Here is an 18870-nt window from a genome sequence, read left to right as displayed (position 1 = left end):
GTCTCCTTTCCTCTTGCTGCTTTTAAGATTGTCTCCTTATCTTGGGTCATTTAATTATGATGTGTCGTGGTGTGTTCCTCTTTGGGTTCAACTTGTTTGGGATTCTCTGAGCTTCCTGGACTTGTATGTCTATTTCTTTTGCCAGATTGGGAAAGTTTTCCTTCATTATTGTTCAAATAAGTTTTTGTTTTCTTGCTCTTCCTTTTCTCTTTCTGGCTCCCCTATAATTCAGATGTTGGGAAGTTTAAAGTTGTCCTGGAGGTTCCTAAGCTTCTCCTCATTTGTTTGAATTCTTGTTTCTTAATTCTGTTCTGGTTGAATGTTTATTCTTCCTTCTGGTCAAAATCATTGATTTGAGTCCCAGTCTCCTTCCCTTCACTGTTGGTTTTTCTTTATTCTACTTTATATAGTTCTAACTTCTTCCTTTATTTTGTGGCTGTATTCAATCAAGTTCTGTGAGCATACTGATTACCAGTGTTTTGAACTCTGCATCAGATTGGTTGTCTATCTCCTTGTCACTTAGTTCTTTTTCTGGAGTTTTGATCTGTCCTTTCATTTGGGCCATGTTTCTTTGTCTTGGTGCACCTGTTACATTGTAAGGGGCAGAGCCTTCAGTATTCACCAGGGCGGGGCAAACCTGTCACTGCATTTTGGTGCTGTATGTTGGGGAGGGGTCCACGAGGGAACAATGGTGCTTGCTCAGCTCTTGCTGCACTTTCAGTCACTTCCCCTGCTACCAAGAAGCAAATTGGGCCCTTCTGGTGCTGATTCCCTGGTGAGTGGGCTAGTGTACATTCTAGGACTCTGCAGACCATTCCAAAGGACTCTCCTGTGAGACTGGAAGTTTCTCCCACTGCCTCAACCCCCACAGGTTCTTACAGCCAGATGTTTTGAGGCTTTCTTTCCCTGCACTGGAACTCTGGATTGCACGGTCTGTCTCTCCCCCCCGTTGTTCCTCTCAGTTTGTCGGCACTCGAATGTGGAACCACCAGCTGCTGCCTTGCCCCACGTCCTTTCTGCCTGGCTGTCCCTCTCCACCCCTCCTACTGGTCTGGATGAATGTTTCTTCTTTAACTCCTTGGTTGTCGGGCTTCCATACAGTTTGATTTTCTGGCATTCCTGGTTGTTTTTTGTTTTTAAATTGGTTGTTATGCTTCTTTTGGTTGTGTGAGGAAGTGAAGTGTATCTACCTACACCTCCATCTTGGGGGCTGAATGTTTTAACCCCTGTTTTGTTTTGTTTTGTTTTGTTTAAGATACTAGGAGAGAAAGCAGAAACAAATGGAGAGAGGTGTGTGAGAGGTGAGATTTAAAGGAGAGAGATGAGAGTACCTATAGAGGGCCTGTTGAGATGGTTTATGCTGAGAAAAGCTACTGGGAGTCTTTAGGTTTTGAGAGTGAGCAGTAGAGAGAGGTAGGAATGAGTCAGTAAACACCTGTACTCTCACTAGCTGAGGACTAAGAGAAAAAAGGAACCAAATATTACACAAAAATAGCCTGGAGCAGCTGGTAGGTGGAGAAAGTTATGAACCAGAGTCCAGAGAAGTGTTGGTAGCAGTAGAATCAGCAAGTCTCAGCATACCATTTACAGGCAAGTTTCCTTGCTTTTAACATTTAATTGCATCTGGCACCTTTATTTGTTTAATCTTACCTTAATGGAATGGTAGGAAAAAACACTAAACAGGAGGTCAGTTTTTAGTCCCAATTTAGTCCCTAGCTAGTTGGGGTGTTGGAAGGGTGCTGGGGGTGTTTTCTGATCAAAAATAAGGACATTGGATTAAATGGCCTCTAAGGTCCTTTCTGGCTCTAAAATATCTGTTACCAGCCTCATCCCATCAGGTCAGAGGATAGAAGACAATGTGTGTAGTGATGCATTGAACACTGAACAGTTGATAGAATGACTGCAGAGTCAGGGGAATGATGAAGGGGAAAAAATGCACTATTTCATGGGATATTTGGGGCATTTTCTGTTGGAGAGGAGTGTGGTCCCTGATGTCAGAGGCTTGTGGGAGCCCATTTTAAGGTTGCTTTGTTCATTTTAGCTGCCTAGTAAACTCCCTTGCAGGGGTGTCCACCCTGTGGCCTGTACACCACATGCGGCCCAGGACGGCTATGAATGCGGCCCAACACAAAATTGTAAATTTACTTAACAATTATGAGATATTTTGGTGATAACGTGTCGCAATGTCACAAAATCAGAATGGCCTAAGACAGCTCTTCTTCTTCCACTGTGGCCCAGGGATGCCAAAAGGTTGGACACCCCTGGTAGAGAATGGCTACTTTCAGTTGATAAAACCTTGGCTTTCTTTCGGAGGGGAGAGGGGAGGTCTGACCTAAATTATCAACGGCAGAATGCAGGTATTCCCGGCACTGTCTTTCAGTAGTGCCGTGCCAGACTCTCCTTCTCACTACTGTTTGGCTCTGCTGATGTCTCTTGCAGTTGGGACACAGGTCGCCTCTCGGATTGTGCCAGAATTGCTGTCTTCCTCCCCTAATATATATCACTTTGTCATCCCTGACTGTGAGTCCCAGAGATCAAGACTAACTGTAGTCCTGCAGAGGGGCAATAAATCATTGTTTCCACTGCCTTTTCTCCAGGTTTGGTGTCCCTTAATTACCACATAACCACTGCTGAGGTTGCATCTTTGGGCTGTGTGTGCTATATTTGTGTAAAAGCTGCTTTGTCTTTCTACCCGTTGTTTTGCAGAGTGCTACGTGTGCTACCTGTCCTTTCCTCTTTTCTCCTGTGAGTTTACAGACAGTGTTTGTGAGGTGATCTATCCATCAACAGGGCTTGTCTACACTCCTGGGTAGTGGGTGGCGCGGACAGCCCTTAAATAACTCAGTAAAGTGATCTTCATTAACAAGAGAGGTGTTGGCTCTGCTAGTCCTTTTTATATGAAGCTAGTCCCCTTCATTCTCTCAGTGCCTGGTAGGGGCTAAGCAGGTTGTATGATCCAGAAAGGCCTCCCATGAGCTTTCTTTTTGGTCCAGTCCAGCAGATCACTTGTTAACAGACCGTATCAAAAGGGCCTGCTGCCTTTCATTTGCTTTTCCATTATGAAACCTCCAAGAATTTGAGATGGGGCAGGGGTGAAGAGTTCATAAATGAGGATGTCTGCCTCCTTTCATCCCTAGCAAGGCTCTGCTGCTATTTGAAGGGAAGGTTCAGGCTTTAGAAACAGAATGTAGACAGGCTCTTGTACTTTTCCTTGCCTGCTGCTGCTTTACTGTAACTGTGCTTTTAGAGGATGAGGGTGAGGGGTGTTGTGTGGCAGGCAGCAAGTGTTCAGAGAATCTTACTCCTACTCATTATTCCCTGCTGTTTCATATCAAAGCCCATGTCTCTTCTCTAAGAGTAGTAAACTTCACACAAAGCTCAAACTGCATGGGGGAATTGACTTCTTTGCTGGCAAAGGAGCAGATACGGCCTTAGAAAAGGAGAGGTCAAGCCTTTTTTTGTGTCTATGGAAGTGAGGAGAGTTGAGGGAGAGAAGACAGGGGGACCACCAATTGCTTTCAGCTGCTGAACCCCTTTAAAAATTTTTTTAAAAAATCCTCACCTGAGGACGTTTTTTAAATTGCTTTTAAAAAGAGAGTCAGGAGTGGGGGGAGAGAGAGAGAAAGACAGAAACAGAGAAACATCGATATGAGAGAGAAACATTGACCAGCTATATGTGCCCCGACCAGCAATCAAACCCACAACCTGGATATGTGCCCTGACCAGGAATCGAACCCATGACCCTTCATTCTACGAGACGATGCTCCATCCAACTGAGTCACACTGGCCAGAGCTGAACACCTTCTTTTTTTTAAAATATATTTTATTGATTATGCTATTATAGTTGTCCCATTTTCCCCCTTCATATCCCTCCGCCTTGCACACCTCCTCCCACCCACATCCCCCCCTTTAGTTCATGTCCATGGGTCCTATAAATGATGAACACCTTCTTTATAGATTCCCATCAAATAGGGGTGCTAAGACAGAACCAGTAGTCATAATGGGCACAGAAGCAGAATTCATTTCCTAGTCCTTGGTGAAAGAGTACAAGGAAATTAATAATTTCTTTTATGCTTAATATTTACTTGCAAAATGTCTTTAAAGCTGCTCTGCTAACCTAGGCACTTGGCAGTCTCTTTATTGAGATTGCTTGGGCTTTGGCAATCTCTGTCCTCATTAGGGATTATCAGGCAGAAAAGGACCTTTTTGGTACATGTTGTCATGGTTGAGAAATGACAGAGCAGAGCTGCACTTTCTTTTTGAATACACGGCACAGTTAAGGGCTTTTTTTTCTTCATGAGCTCTCTTCCCATCCCAAGCGGAAACCCAGGTGTGAGTTCTACAATATAGCTGGCACATCTGGTGACCAGTTAGAATTAAAAAATGTCCCTCTTAGTAATGATGTTTGAAATAGGTACATAGTTGAAACTTGGTGACATGAGATGCTAGCAGCCTAGGGAGACAGGGAGACCCTCATTTTGACCTATAAATTGTGCAAATTTGATGGGGAAATCACCATGCAGGAGTAAATTTAGAACACTTAAGATGTATTTTATAGCCCTGGCTGGCATAGCTCAGTGGATTGAGCGCGGGCTGCGAACCAACGTGTCGCAGGTTCGATTCCCAGTCAGGGTACATGCCTGGGTTGCAGGCCATGACCCCCAGCAACCACACATTGATGTTTCTCTCTCTCTCTCTCTCTCTCTCTCTGTCTCCCTCCCTTCCCTTTCTAAAAATAAGAATAAAAATAAAATCTTTTAAAAAAAAGATGTATTTTATGGTCAAATTGCTGAGCTTAACTGCTATTTAAGTGGCAAAAAGAAGATTTTTAAAAACTACCTATGAAGCCCTGGCTGGCGTAGCTCAGTGGATTGAGTGTGGGCTGCAAACCAAAGTGTCGCAAGTTCGATTCCCAGTCAGGCCACATGCCTGGGTTGCAGGCCATGACCCCCAGCAACTGCACATTGATGTTTCTCTCTCTCTCTCTCCTTCACTTCCCTCTCTAAAAAATAAATAAATAAAATCTTAAAAAAAAAAAAACTACCTATGAGCAGATAAGCAGACATGTGCATGGGAAGGTCAGTGTTTTCTTCAAATATACCCATCTTACCTGCTTTTAAAAAGTGCCTAGTAGGTGTGACTCACTCATTCTAGCCCTATTTAGATTTCTGTAAAGCTAGTTGATTTTTATTGCTTTCATTTAACTTTATTGATTATGCTTGAATAGCTTATTGATGTCTTTTTTTTTTTTTAAGCCTTGATAAATTTGCTGAAGTTCCTTATGTCAAATGAGACTGTACTTTTGGCCAAACACAACATTTTTACATTAGCCCTTATGGTGAGTAACAAAAAAATATTTCTTTTTCTGAAGATAAACTTTAAGGCAGAGATGGGTTGTTTTGAAATAGGAGCTGGGTTCTGGGGACTAAGCCATAAGTGGAATTAAGCCTTTATTTTCCTTTTGGATCAGAATCTCCGTATTGTTGCCCACCCTCACCTGTGTCTTTAGCAAACCTGGGACTCTTCTCTTTTCATGAGAATATATTGTCTGGCAGTGGCAGGTGTAGGTCATGTCTCTATGTATAAGTAGTGAGCCTTGGTCCCAGTTGAGAGATTACTACATTGCTATAGTACCTATGTTGGTACCTAGCAGAGTCCCTAGAGGTATCCTAGCCAGATCAGTGGTTCCATCATGTCTGTGTTTGGTTTCTGAGGGACACTGCAGATGCCTGCTTATCTGACTGGTTGTTTGGGGTGGTAGGAGGGCACTGTGCCATTTTATGATCTTCTCAGGTGTTCATAAATGTTTAACATTTTGGGGGAAACAGTCCTGATTTATATCTTTTTCTGATTTCCATGGTAAAACTATACCCACCATGGTCAGTTCCAAGCTATTAACATGATATCCTGAATGCAGAGTTGGTGAAAGATGAGCAGTAACACACCGTTGTACGATATTCCCAACACACCAGATGGAAGCGGCATAAATTAACCTTAAGAGCACAGATAATACTAAAAGATAGAAAGTAATTAGGAAGTGACAAGACCTTCATTTTAATATGATTTATTGAATTGTAAGTTTATATAAATTATTTTTAAGAATGACTTTGTTTACCGACTAGCTCACAAATTCCTGAAAATTTAACAATCAATCAGCTCTTGCAAGCCAGTAAAAGCTGGCTACAGTATACGAATAATAATACCCTTCCAGTCTTCATAGCATGATGCCTTTTGCTTATTTTTTAGATTGTGAACCTATTTAATATGTTTATCACATACGGCGACACCTTCCTGCCCACCCCCAGCAGCTATGACGAACTCTACTATGAGATTATCCGCATGCACCAGAGCTTTGACAACCTGTACTCCATGGGTAAGCCGTTTTTTCTTTTTACTCCTCTCCCCCTTTCCTTTTTGCTCCTCTCTGCATCAGCTGTGATTTTTGGCATATAAGAAGAAAATACTACAAAAGATTCTGTAGTTGCTTGGTGCCTTTTCTTGGCATAAAAATATTTTAGTCTTCTTTGCTGAGGGAAGGAGTATGTGGCTTTTTTTGCCTTCAGGAACTCAGAATTTGTCTCAGTAGAAAGCTCGTTTGCAGCCCTATAGCCCTTTCTTGATGTTTGTGAGAGAAAGAGATTGAGAGCAGGGAGGCTTGTGGATTCAGTGAATGCAGTTAGATGGGAGTGAAAGAGTGGGTGGGAGCTGACAGCGGCAAATGGAAGAGCTTGGATCCCAAAGGAAGAACATTGTGTGATTAGAGAAGGTACAGGATTTTAAGGAGTTTTAATGTACCTGTGTATTTTTAGCATAACAAGAGGAAGCAGGCATTAAGATAAAATTTTTGCAAACCTTTTGGTGATTGGCTCGCTGAAAATTTACTCTTTGGCCATAGTGTGTACAACGACATATTTCTGAAAAGAGGTCGTGTATCCCTTTAAGTGTGAGTAAAGAGTCTAGTCAAACCTTGGAGTTTGAAAGGTCAGGCAAGATTTCCGTTGATTGCATAGAAACAGAAATTCACTTAGTAAAGCTGTCTATTAAAATCCCCAACTTACTAACTTTATTGAGATATAATTGGTATATAATGAACTGTACTCATTTAAAGTAGTACATACAATTTTTTATTAAGTTTTGCCATATGTATATGTCTGTGATAGCTTCAGGCTTTAGCACCCATTAATAGATGAGTAAAGGTGTCTTTCAATGCAGAAAGAGAGTTGGAATGGGGGAGATATTTTATAGAAACCTGTCATACGTGCTTAACTGGGCTATGTATACAGTTAAATGAGATAAGCCCTCATAGCTATAGCAACAAGATAAGAGAATATCTGGGAATGCTCAAATCTGCCAAGGGAATTGAAGTGTTAACCTGACAAATAGGAAAGTGAAATTTTCACTAAATGAAGCACAGTATCCCTCATGAATAATTGCAAATGAGAGGAAGGGAGGGAGAGAGAGAGAAACATCAGTTGGTGATCGAACCTACAACCTAGGTGTGCCCTGACCAGGAATTGAACCCGCAGCCTTTTGGTTTAAGGGTCAGGGCTCCAAACAACTGAGCCACACTGACCAGGGCTATAATTTTCTTTTCTTATAATGTCATTTTCTTTTCTGGCTTTAGCATCAGATAATGTTACCTTATAAAATAAGTTGAAGAGTGTTCTTTCATCTTCTATTTTCTGGAAGAATTTATTTAGAGGTGATATTATTTCTCCCTTAAATGTTTGGTAGAACTTGTTAGTGAAGCCAGCTTTACTTTCTTGGATGATTTTTAACTATGAATTCAATTTCTTTAATTGATGTAGGGCTATTTAAATTATCTATTCCTTTGAAATGACTTGTAGAACTTTTTGTCTTTCAAGGAATTTGTTTTATTTCATTAAGTTGTGGGTGTTATGGGCATATGGTTGTTTGTGATATTCACTTATAATATCTGTACTGATTCCCTTTCTTTCCTAATGTTGGTAATTTGTATCTTCTCTTTTCCTTGGTCAGTCTGGCTACATGTATATCAAGCTTATTGGTATTTATCAGAGAACCAGCTTTCAGTTTTATTGATTTTCTTTTTCTTCTGTTGTTGTTCTGTTTTCATTTCACTGATTTCTGCTCTTTACTTTCTATATTGCTTGCTTTGAGTTTCATTTGCTCTTTTTTCCCGTTTTCTTAAGATTGAAGTTTTATTCTAGTATAAATATTTAGTGCTGTAAATTTCCTTCTAAGCACTACTTTGTGGCATCTCACAAATTTTTATTTGTTATGTTTTCATTGTTATTCAGGTTCAACATATTTTCTTTTTCAATTTTTTATTGTTGTTCAGTTATAGTTCCCATTTTTCCCCATTGCTCTCCCCTGACCTGCCCAGCCTCCCTCTCCCACATAAAATCCTCCCCCCCGCCCCCGCCCCCTATTGTCCTTGTCCTTTGGTCACTGTCAGTTTGTTCTTTACTTCCGTGTCTCTGGTTGTATTTTGCTCACTTGTTTGTTTTGTTGATTGGGTTCCACTTATAGGTGAGATCATATGGTATTTGTCTTTCACCACCTGGCTTATTTCACTTAGGATAATATTCAGTAGCTCCGTCTATGCTGTTGTGAAAGGTAGGAGCTCATTCTTTCTTTCTGCTGTGTAGTACTCCACTGTGTAAATGTACCAGTTTTTTGATCCACTCATTTACTGATGGGCACTTAGGCTGCTTTCAGCACTTGGCTATTGTAAATTGTGCTGTTATGAACATTGGGGTGCATAGGTTCTCTTGGATTGGTGTTTCAGGATTCTTAGGGTGTAATCCCAGCAGTGGAATCACTGGGTCAAAAGACATTTCCATTTTTAGTTTTTTGAGGAAATTCCATACTGTTTTCCACAGTGGCTGTACCAGTCTGTGTTCCCACCAACAGAGCACTAGGGTTTTCTTTTCTCTACATCCTTGCCAGCACTTGTTGTTTGTTGATTTGTTTGTGATGGCCATTCTGACCAGCGTGAAGTGGTATCTCATTGCAGTTTTAATTTGTATCTCTCTGATGGCTAGTGATGCTGAGCATCCTTTCATATATCTCTGGGCCCTCTGTATGTCCTCCTTGGACAAGTGTCTGTTCAGGTACTTTGTCCATTTTTTAAAAGATTTTATTTATTTATCTGGCTGGCATAGCTCAGTGGATTGAGCGCGGGCTGGGAACCAAAGTATCCCAGGTTCGATTCCCAGCCAGGGTACATGCCTGGGTTGCAGGCCATAACCCCCAGCAACCGCACATTGATGTTTCTCTCTCTCTCTCTATCTCCCTCCCTTCCCTCTCTGAAAATAAATAAATAAAAATCTTAAAAAAAAGATTTTATTTATTTATTTTTAGAGAGGGGAAAGGAGGAAGGAGAAGAAAAAGGAGAGAAACATCAGTGTGTGTTTGCCTCTCAAGTATCCCCCACTGGGGACCTGGCCCACACCCCAGCCATGTGTCCTGACTGGAAATCGAACCAGCAACCCCTTGGTTCACAGGCCAGCACTCATTCCACTGAACTATGCCAGCCAGGGCCTTTGCCCATTTTTTAATTGGACTATTTGTCTTCCTGGTGTGGAGTCATATGAGTTCTTTGTATATTTTGGAGCTCAAACTCTTGTCCGAGGTGTCATTGGCAAATATATTTTCCCATATGGTTGGTTCCCTTTTCATTTTGCTGATGTTTTCTTTAGCTGTGCAGAAGGTTCAACTTATTTTCTGATTTCCCTTGTGATTTCTTCTGTGATCTTTGGGTTATTTAGAATTATGTTTTGTAATTTCCCAATATTTGGGGATTTTTATAGTTATCTTTCTGCTAATAATTTCTCATTTAATTCTGTTTTGGCTCAAGGATATTCTTTATGTGATTTCCATTCTTTGAAATTTATTGAACCTTGTTTTATGGGCCAGAATGTGGTCCATCCTGGTAAATGTTCCCTGTGCATGTGTATTCTGATCTTGGAGTGATGTGTTCTGTGACTTTCAGTCTGGTCAAGTTGTTTGATAATGTTCTCTGTCTTCACAGATTTTTCTACTTGTTCTAAAAGAACAGAGAGGACTATTGAAACTCTTAATTGTCGGTTTGTCTTTTCTTTTTTTAGTTCTTTCACTTTTTGGTTCATACCTTTTGTAGCTCTGTTGTTAGGTGAATTAACCTGGAATTAACCTGATTATCACTGTTGGTGTCCTTCTTTATCCTTAGTAATATTCTTTGTTCTGAAGTCTGTTTTGTCTGATATCAATACAGCCACCATGATTTTCTTTTGATTAGTGTCTTCATGTCTATCTTTTTCTATCCTTTTACTATTAAATTATTTATATCTTTATATTTAAGTGGTCGTTTTGTACAGAGATTATAGTTGAGACTTGTTTGCTATCCAGTTTGACAATCTCTGTCTCTTATTTGGTATTTAAACAATATACGTTTGATGTAATACCTGATGTACTTTTTTTCGGTTCTGCCACTTATTTTCTATTTTCTCCCCTTTTCTTTTGTTCTTCTGTACCTCCTTTTCTGCTTCCTTTTGGATAATTTGAATATTTTTAATATTCTATTTTAATTTATCAATTGGCTTTCATTATATTTCTTCATATATTTTTGGCATTTGCTCTAGGATTACATTTTATATACCTTTCCAAGTCTACTTAGAGATAGTGTTGTGCCACTTAAATAAAATATAAAAGCTTTGCTATTGTATAGGTTCATTTACTCACCAAGTCCCACCCTTACTTTGATATCATAGTTGTAATACATATTATACTTACATGCAGTGAAAGCCCCACCAGATAATGCTATAATATTTACTGTGACAGTCATCTGTATTCTAAAGAGCTTCAGAGGGATATATATATATATATATATATATATATATATATATTTTATATTTACCTAGATATTTTCCATTCTCATTGCTTTTTTTATTCCTGATGAACCATTTCTGGTGTCATTTCTCCTAGTCTTAAGAAATTTCTTCAGTATTTCTTTAAAAGGAGGCCTTCTGGTGATAGGTTCTCTTTGTTTTTCTTCATTCCTGAAGGATATTTTTGCTGGATATAGACTATTGAGTTGATAGTTCTTTTTTTTCTTGTATTCTCACCCAAGGGCATTTTTTTTTATTGCAGATCGAAAGAGAGAGAGAGAGAGAGACAGAGAGAGAGAGAGAGAGAGAGAGAGAGAGAGAAAGAGAGAGAAAGAGAAAGAGATTGGTTTTCTTCTTGTATGTGCCCCAACTGGAGATTGAACCTACCTGCAGCCTGGGCATGTGCCCTGACTGGTAATCGAACCTGTGATCATTTTGGTCTATGGGACGATGCTCCAACCAACTGAGCCACACCAGCCAGACAAGCTGATAGTTCTTAAGTACTTTAAAGATGTTATTCCCCTTTTTCAGGACTCCATGGTTTCTGAAAATAACTCTGTGGTCATTTAAATCATTGATCATTGTTCTCTTGTTTATAATACGTTGTTTTTCTTTAGCTTCTTTTCCTTATCTTTGGCTTTCAGCAGTTTGATTTGATATGTCTAGGCATGATTTTTTTTTTTTAATCTATCCTGTTTGGTGTTTGCTGAGCTTGAATCTCTCCATATTTGGAAGTTTTCAGCCATTCTATTTTGCAGATTTTTTTCTGCCCCAGTGTCTTTCTTCTTTTCTTGGACTAAAACGTTATACTTTTTGGTATTGTCCCACAGGTCGCTGTTTTTCTTTCCTTTTTTTTTTTTTTTGTTTTTCTTATATATATATATATATATATATATATATATATTAAGATTTTATCTATTTATTTTTAGAGAGGGAAGGGAAAGAGAAAGAGAGAGAGAAACATCAATGTGTGGTTGCTGGGGGCCATGGCCTGCAACCTAGGTATGTGCCCTGACTGGGAATCAAACCTGTGATGCCTGGTTCGCAGCCCACGCTCAATCCACTGAGCTACACCAGCCAGGGCTTATTCTTCATATTTAGTAATTTCTGTTGTTCTGTCTGTAGGTCTCCTGTGTCAGTCCATTCTGTTGTTAAGTCCATCTGGTGAATTTTCAATTTTACATATTTTACATGTAAATGTTTTAATTGGTTCTTCTAGTTTCAGTTTTTTCTTCTGAGAAGTATTATCTTTCTGTTCATTTAAGCGTGTTTACCTTTTCTCATAAAGCATAGTCATAATAGCTGCTTTAAAAAGTCTGATAATTTTAACATCTCTGTCATCGCCGGCATCTGTTTATCTGTTCTTGAGAGCATTTGTTATGTTTTCTTCTTTTATCAACTATTCTGGTTCTCTGTATGTCCTGGTTCTTTATTAAAGACTGCATGTATGCATAGTTTTACATCATTGTAATCATGTTTCCCTTCTACTTGTGTTTTTTAAATATATTTTATTGACTATGCTATTACAGTTATGCCATTTCCCCCCTTCACTCCCCTCCACCCTGTACACCCTCTCCCACCCATATCCCCCCTTTAGTCATGTCCATGTGTCATACTTATAAGTTCTTTAGCTTCTACATTTCCCATACTATTCTTACCCTCCCCCTATCTATTTTCAACCTTCATTCTATGCTACTTATTCTCTGTACCTTTTCCCCCTCTCTCCTCCTCCCACTCCCCTGTTGCTAACCCTCCATGTGATCTCCATTTCTGTGGTTCTGTTCCTGTTCTAATTGTTTGCTTAGTTTCTTTTGGTTTTGCTTTAGGTGTGGTTGTTAATAATTGTGAGTTTGCTGTCCTTTTACTATACATGTTTTTTCTTTATCTTCTTTTCTTAGATAAGTCCCTTTAACATTTCATAAAATATGGGGTTGGTGATGATGAACTCCTTTAACTTGACCTTATCTGAGAAGCACTTTATCTGCCCTTCCTTTCTAAATGAGAGCTTTGCTGGATAGAGCAATCTGGGATGTAGGTCCTTGTCTTTCATGACTTGGAATATTTCTTTCCAGCCCCTTCTTGCCTGTAAGGTCTCTTTGGAGAAATCAGCTGACAGTCTGATGGGAACTCCTTTGTAGGTGACTGTCCCCTTATCTCTTGATGCTTCTAGGATTCTCTCCTTCGTTTTTACCTTGGCTAATGTAATTATGATGTGCCTTGGTGTGTTTCTTCTTGGGTCCAACTTCTTTGGGGCTCTCTGAGCTTCTTGGATTTCTTGGAAGACTGTTCCCTTTGCCAGATTGGGGAAGTTATCCTTTATTATTTGTTTAAATACATGCTCAATCTGTTGCTTTTCCTCTTCCCCTTCTGGTACCCCTATAATTCGGATGTTGGAACGTTTAAAGATGTCCTGGAGGTTCCTAAGCTTCTCCTCATTTTTTTGAATTCTTATTTCTTCATTCTTTCCTGCTTGGTTGTTTTTTTCTTCCTTCTGGTCCACTCTATTGTTTTGAGTCCCAGTTTCCTTCCCATCACTATTGGTTCTCCGTGTATCTTCCTTCATCTCTTTTATGGTAACCTGCATTTTTTTCATGTAATTTGTGCCCAAAATCAACCAATTCTGTGAGCTTCCTGATCACCAGTGTTTTGAACTGTGCATCTGATAGATTGGCTATTTCTTGGTCACTCAAAAGGATGAATCCTGGGGCATTGATCTGTTCTTCTGTTGGAGACATGTCTCTCTCTCTCTCTCCATTTTTTTCTCCCCCTGCCTGGTCTGGTCGCTCCTATTACGGTGAGGGGCAGAGCCTTAGGTGTTCCCCGGGGCTGGGCACCCCAGTCGCTAGATTGTGACATTGTATGTGGGGGTGGGGGGGAACAATGGCTGTAGCTCCGCTCTCCTGGGGCCTCAGTACCCCCCTGGGATCCTGGGCTGCGTGCTCTGTCCTGGTCCACAATGCCACCTCACTGCGCCCGCCAGCTGCCACTTGCGTACTCAGGGTCCACTGCTGCAATCTTGGGCGTCCTGGAAGGCTTACACGCTCGGTTGCCTTATGCGCCCAGTTCTTCCCAATCTCCGTGCACCGCGCCCCGCGCCCCGCGCCCCGCGACCGCACCTCCTCTCCTCCTCTCCATCCCTCCTACCGGTCTGGATGAACAGGTCTACTTCAACTTCTTGGCTGTCCGCCTTCCATTCAGATAAACTCTCTGTCAGTTCTGGGTGTTATTCTGCCTCTAAATTGTTGTTGTTCTAATCTTGGTTGTGCGTGGAAGTACGGTGCGTCCACCTATGCCTCCATCTTACCGGAAATCCTACTTGTGTTTTTTAAAACTACAAAGTGGGGCAAAAGTAGGTTTCCAGTTGTTCATGTGGAAAATGATAAAAAAATTAAGAAATAAAAATATGAGAATAAACTCTGTGTTTCACATACTCACAACTGTAAACCTACTTTTGCCCCACCCTGTATACATCATAAAACATTTTTCTCTTTTAGAGGTAAGTTTTTTGAGTCTCAGTCTCTCTCTCTATCTTGCTTAGTGTGGGTATAGTTTACTTAACCATTCTTTTCAAGGAAATTATGGTTGTTTTCAGTTTTTGCTCTTTTTAATAGCTACATAGTATGTTATTTTTGTGTACCATAATTTACTCTGTAATTGATTATATTAGCTTGAGGCTTTTAGGGCATTTTGAAATAATTTTGTGTTTAAATTTGCTAACTTAGAAAAAAAAGTAAAAGCTAAGGCATTTCCAGAGGAAATGCAGTGATGAAGTCATCTGGGTGTCAGTTCACCAAGGAACAGAACTGACAGGATGTTGCAGAGAAAGTGCATGGACAGAGTTAAATACCTCTGTCAGGTAAGTGATGGAAAACTAGCTCAATTCCATAAATGTTTAGGTTGGCACTCAGCGAACTAGTAGAATCAGAGAACTTACGATTTGGTGGAGGATCTCGTGAAAAACAACATACCTGAATGGTTTTCATAATGGAGTTGGGAAAGTTATGTCTGATCTGCTGGGGCAATTTTGTTCATTACTTTTGCACGACACTGGGTGGAACCTGAGTTCAGGCGGCAGGGCTGTAACTTGAAACTACTCATATACCAAGTTTACCTGCACTAACTCTTATAAATTAGAAAAGCAGCACTCTGATAATGTTTCATTAAGACTTCTATATTATTTTTCATAAAGTTGCATGAATTTTAAAAAATGAAGTGTTGCACCCTGGCTGGTGTGGCTCAGTGGATTGAGTGCCAGCCTGGGAACCAAAGGATCAGTGGTTTGTTTCCCAGTCAGGGCACATGCCTGGGTTGTGGGCCAGGTCCCCAGAAAGGGGTGCGCAAGAGGCAACCACACATGGATGTTTCTCTCCCTCCCTTTCTCCCTCCATTCCCCTCTCTAAAAATAAAAATTAAAAAATGAGGTATTGCTAGAATAGATGGAGAGCAACCACATGAGTTTGCTTTCCATATTACAGCCATAGGCCCTCCTTCTGATACAGCTGCTGCTGCTGCTGCTCTTCTTGCCAGAAGAACAATGGTCAGGAGCAGGTAGTGATGATACTCAGATATGAAGTTCCTGTGCAAACTGGTTACATACGTTTTTGGGGGGAGCTAGGATTTGATTTTATTTTTAAGTATATTTTATTGATTATGCTATTATAGTTGTCCTAACTGCTTTCTCCCCTTTATCCCGCCTCTGCCCTGCACTCCTCCATCATCCAGCATTCCCCGCCCCTGTACTTAGTTCATGTCCATGGGCTGTACATTTACGTTCTTTGGCTTCTCTTTTCCCATGCTATTCTTAACCTGCCCGCATCTATTTTATGCCTACCAATTATACTTCTTATTCCCTGTACCTTTCCTCTCCTTCTTCCCTGCTCCCTCCACACTGGTAACCCTCCATGTGATCTCCATTTTGGTGATTTTGTTCCTGTTCTAGTTGTTTGCTTAGTTTTTGTTGTTGCGTTTTTAGATTCAGTTGTCATTGTTGTTGAGTTTGTTGTCATTTTACTCTTAATAGTTTTGATCTTCTTTTTCTTAGAGAAGTCCCTTTAACATTTTATAGAATAAGGACTTGGTGATGATGAATTCCAATAACTTGACCTTGTCTGGGAAGCACTTTATCTGCCCTTCCATTCTAAATGATAGTTTTGCTGGAGTGAATAATCTTGGATGTAAGTCCTTGTCTTTTCATGACTTCAAATACTTATTTTTTTAATATATTTTATTGATTATGCTATTACAGTTGTCCCATTTCTCCCCTGTATTCCCCTCCTCCCTGCACACCCTCTTCCATCCACATTCCCCTTCTTTAGTTCATGTCCATGTGTCATACATATAAGTTCTTTGGCTTCTCCATTTCCTATACCATTCTTAACATCCCCCTGTCTATTTTCTACCTACCATTTATGCTACTTATTTTCTGTACCTTTTCCCCTTCTCTCTCCCTCCCACTTCCCCACTGATAACCCTCCATGTATCTCCATTTTTTTATTCTGTTCCTGTTTTAGTTGTTTGCATAATTTGGTTTGTTTTTTTTTTTTTTAGTTTCAGTTGTTAATAGCTGTGAGTTTGTTGTTGTTTTAGTGTTCATAGTTTTTATCTTCTTTTTCTTAGAGAAGTCCCTTTAACATTTTATAGAATAAGGGCTGGGCGATAATGAACTCCTTTAACTTGATCTTATCTGAGAAGCACTTTATCTGCCCCTCTATTTTAAATGATAGCTTTTCTGGATAGAGTAATCTTGGATGTAGGTCCTTGCTTTTCACGAGTTTGAATACTTCTTTCTAGCCCCTTCTTGTCTGTAAGGTTTCTTTTGAGAAATCAGCTGATAGTCTTGTAGGAACTCCTTTGTAGGTAACTCTCTCCTTTTCTAATGATGTTTTTAAGATTCTCTCTTTATCTTTAGTCTTGGTTAACTTGATGATTTGCCTTGGTGTGTTCCTCTTTGGGTCCAATTTCTTTGGGACTCTCTGGGCTTCCTGGACTTCGTGGAAGTCTGTTTCCTTCACCAGATAGGGAAAGTTCTCTTTCATTCTTTCAAATAAGTTTTCAGTTGTTTAGTCTTGCTCTTCTCCTCTGGCACCCATATGATTTAGATGTTGGAACATTTAAAGTTGTCCCGGAGGTTCCTAAGCCTCTCCTCATTTTTTTGAATTCTTGTTTCTTCATTTTTTTGAATTCTTGTTTCTTCATTCTTTTCTGGTTGGATGTTTGTTTCTTCCTTTTGTTCCAATTCGTTGACTTGAGTCCCAGGCTCCTTCCTTCACTGTTGGTTCCCTGTACATTTTCCTCTATTTTGTTTTGTGTAGCCTTCATTTCTTCCTTCATTTTGTGACCAAGCTCAATCAATTCTGTGAGCATACTGATTACCAGTGTTTTTGAACTCTGCATCAGATTGGTTATCTATCTCCTCGTCACTTAGCTCTTTTTCTGGAGTTTCGATCTATCTTTTCATTTGGGTCATATTTCTTTGTCTTGGTGCACCTGTTAAGTTGTGAGGGTTCAGAGCCTTAGGTATTTGCCAGGGCTGGGCATCCCTCATTTTTGCTGCATTGTGGCACTACCTGTGGGGGAGATGACAGAGAGGGAACAGTGCCAGTCGCTCGCTCAGCTCTAGCCCCACTTTCCGGTGAACTCTCCTGTGAGACTGGGAGTTTCTCCCAATATTGCAATCCCCACAATATTTCATAGGTAGAGGTTTTGAGTCTTTAGTTTCCCATTCAGCCATCCCCGCCTGGCCAGTGTGGTCTGCCGCCTTGCCACTGGTCCTCTCTGCCCTGCTGCCCATCTCTGCCCGCTCCTACTGGTCTGTTTGGATGTTTCTTTAACTCCTTGGTTGTTGGAGTTCCATGCAGTCTGATTCTCTGGCACTTCTGGTTGTTTATTGTTTTTAAATTGGTTGTTATCCTTCTTTTGGTTGTGCGAGGAGGTGAAGCGTTTCTACCTACGCCTCCATCTTGGCAGGAACCCTCTGGTTACACATTTCTTAATGTTAATTAGGCTCTATTTTCCTTCCTTAGGGAAAGTCTCATGTACTTTCATTCATTTGTTTGGGAGGCAACCTGTTTAAATTAATAGTAGGTAAATGTATAAAGCATTTACTATGTGCCAGGTACTGACTGATCTGTGTGTTTATATATATTAACTTATTTAATTTTCACAGTAATCCTTTCATATAAGTGTTGCTGTTATTCTCTATTAAGTGGCAGGGGCTGGGCTTGGACCCTGACAGTTGGCTTCAGAGTTCATACTCTTAACTATTCACTCTGTAAATACAGGCTCTAGAGTTATTCTCTCCAGTTTCAAATTCCAACTCCATTACCAATAACTGTACTAATAACTGTGTGAATGACCTTGATCAGTTACTTGTCTCTTGAGTGTCAGTTTTCTGATCTGTATGCTATATTGCATATAACACAACTTTGTCCAGTCTTGGCACATAATAAACTCACTTTATATTTAGCTCTTATTAGCTGTTCATGTGTTAAAACCATATACTTAGAATGCCTGCCATGTGTTTTCAAGGAGCACTGCTGGTTTGTCTCTTTTCTAAAATGGTGTAGGCACTATGCCCTGACTGGTATGGCTCAGTTGGTTGGGTATCATCCTACAAAGTGAAAAGCCACCAAATTGATTCCTGGTCAGGGCACATGCCTGGCTTGCAGGCCAATTGGGGCACGTATGAGAGACAAATGATCGATATTTCTCTTGCACATGGGTGTTTTTCTCTCTCTTTTGCCCTCCCTTTCCCTCTCTCTAAAAAAAAAAAAAATAAAATCTTAAAATGGTATACGTTCTAAAATGTACCTATGTCCTAAAAAGCTCATAGCTAAAACATAATGTTCTACATTTTCTATCATCTCTCCTCCTGTGGGTAAGTATGGAAAAGAGAATTTTGTCAGAGAAGGGAAGAATACTCCTGTTGATTCACATTGCAGGTCACACAGGTAAGTCAGGGAGCTAAAGCAGGTCTCTCCTTGATTAAGACGTAATCATCCTCTGTCTGGCAAGCTTATTT

At 40.3% G+C, this 18870-nt stretch overlaps 1 protein-coding gene across 2 annotated transcripts in view; it reads left to right on the top strand.

Annotated features, from left to right (window-relative positions):
- Positions 1-18870, top strand: part of ARMH3 (armadillo like helical domain containing 3) — a 186528-nt gene that overhangs the window by 79293 nt on the left and 88365 nt on the right. For both annotated transcript variants that reach the window (XR_004903474.1, XM_028511632.1), the window contains exons 21-22: positions 5256-5338; positions 6247-6373. Coding sequence is in view for 1 of the 2 variants with exons in the window: in XM_028511632.1 (XP_028367433.1) it covers positions 5256-5338; positions 6247-6373 (210 nt within the window). In the remaining variant the exon portion in view is untranslated. The remainder of the gene's footprint in view (positions 1-5255; positions 5339-6246; positions 6374-18870) is intronic.

The sequence above is a fragment of the Phyllostomus discolor genome, chromosome 5 (assembly GCF_004126475.2).
Source record: "Phyllostomus discolor isolate MPI-MPIP mPhyDis1 chromosome 5, mPhyDis1.pri.v3, whole genome shotgun sequence".
Taxonomy (NCBI): Eukaryota; Metazoa; Chordata; class Mammalia; order Chiroptera; family Phyllostomidae; genus Phyllostomus; species Phyllostomus discolor.
The sequence above is the reverse complement of the archived record's forward strand: the minus strand, read 5'-3'. Positions and strand labels throughout refer to the sequence as shown.